This window comes from Micromys minutus (genome assembly GCF_963924665.1).
Source record: "Micromys minutus genome assembly, chromosome: 17".
Classification (NCBI taxonomy): Eukaryota; Metazoa; Chordata; class Mammalia; order Rodentia; family Muridae; genus Micromys; species Micromys minutus.
Window position 1 is genome coordinate 54,473,071 of NC_137952.1, and position 1,750 is coordinate 54,474,820.

Genomic DNA, 1,750 nt, shown 5'->3' on the forward strand with positions numbered 1-1,750 from the left:
TTGAAAGGGTGTTATAAATCGAGTGTCCCTGAGAAGTATCATCTATCCTCATTCCCTCTGTGACTGCACTGGCTGTTCAGAGTGATTTCTTGGGGCCTCATGAGTCTTAGGTACCCCCTGTAATCCAGTGATTTTATTTGTCCAAGCATATGTCAAGTATTTCTTGTCTTTCCTCACAGCCTGCTTTGCTTTTCTGGACCAATTTCCACTAATTTTGAATTTCATTAAAATTTCCTTCTACAACTGACTCAATTGAGTTTCACAGCCAACACCAGAATTACTTTCCACTGAAGCACTGGTAGTCGGTGGATACTGTAAGAGGCTATGGCATAAACAGAGCATGCCAATTCAATGGATAACATCACATTTTCCTCCTAGATTCTACAAAACCAAGCATATGAAATTTATAACAAGTATATATATACCAAGTATATAACAACAGATGGTTCTTTGTTTGTATAATAAAAGAGTTGAAACACATTGGTTCTTGGCAAGTACATTCATCCATCCATCCATCATTCATTCATTCATCTGTCCATCTACTCACAAATTATTTTTTAATATAAAATTTTATTAATTATTGAATATGATGTACTTTGATCATATTTGACTCCACTGTCAAGTACTGTGATAAAAAAAAATTATACCAGAGAGAAAAAGAAATATGGAGTAATCCTGAGTGTGTGTGTGTGTGTGTGTGTGTGTGTGTAAGTGTGTGTGTACATGTGAGTGTTAGCACTGTGAATTATTTAATAATAATAATGTGATAAAAAAACAAATATGAATAACTATGTAAAAATGAAGATGCATTTGCCATCAGAGACATGTAGAAAGATGTTTTTTAGACAAGCATTTAACAATTAAGTCAATTTGTTTAAACAGTTGACTTAGGCATCTGCAATGGTGACTTCAACCTCCACTCCTGGCTCAATACTGATGGAAGTGATCTGTTTAACAATCTCAGAAATACTATGTAAGTCAATGAGTCGCTTGTGGATCCTCATCTGGAATTGATCCCATGTCTTGGAGCCTTCACCACAAGGTGTTTTTCTGGTAGTGATCCTCAATGTCTTTGCAGGCATGCGTACTGGTCCTTTCACTTTCAGATTCTTTTCCTTAGCGCCTCTGATCAAGTACGTACAAACCTTCTCCAGCGACTTCACGTTGCTGCTGGTGAGCGTGATCCAAATTCGGTGAATCGCCACTTCCAGCTCCACGGGCGTCTTTCCGGTATCTTTAAATGCCATGGCTGAGGCATTGCTTCCTGACCGACTTGTTCCTCAGCAGAAGCGAACAGCAGTGAGTCAGGAGCTCCGCAACACGCACCAACAGGTCTCAGAAAGTTTTTTTTTTTAAGATTTATTTATTTATTTTATGTATGTGAGCACACTGTAGCTGTCTTCAGACACACCAGAAGAGGGCATCAGATCTCATTATAGATGGTTGTGAGCCACCATCTGGTTGCTGGGAATTGAACTCAAGACCTTTGAAAGAGCAGTCAGTGCTCTTAACCACTGAGCCATCTCCACTGAGCCATCTCTCCAGCCCTAGACAAGCATTTTTGAAAGTCTCTCAAAAACCCTCAGCAATGGCAGGTCTACTGATCACAGAGATTCTCTATCATATGCCCAAAGCAAGAGAGAAAGAAGAGGATGGGCAGTATCAAATGCTAAATATGGTATGCTCAAAACTTTTTCTCCAGCCCCAAGCAACAGGCATTTGAAGATGTAACAGACCAAGTCCAGAGATC

The 1,750-nt window shown here is 39.4% G+C and overlaps 1 protein-coding gene across 1 annotated transcript; it reads right to left on the reverse strand.

Annotated features, from left to right (window-relative positions):
• Window positions 1-887: 887 nt before the first annotated feature.
• Window positions 888-1,247, reverse strand: LOC308431824 (small ribosomal subunit protein uS10-like; the record flags this gene model as incomplete). Its single annotated transcript, XM_080931443.1, has 1 exon — window positions 888-1,247. The coding sequence occupies one exon, from the start codon at window positions 1,245-1,247 to the stop codon at window positions 888-890; it is 360 nt and encodes a 119-aa protein (XP_080787569.1).
• Window positions 1,248-1,750: the final 503 nt, after the last annotated feature.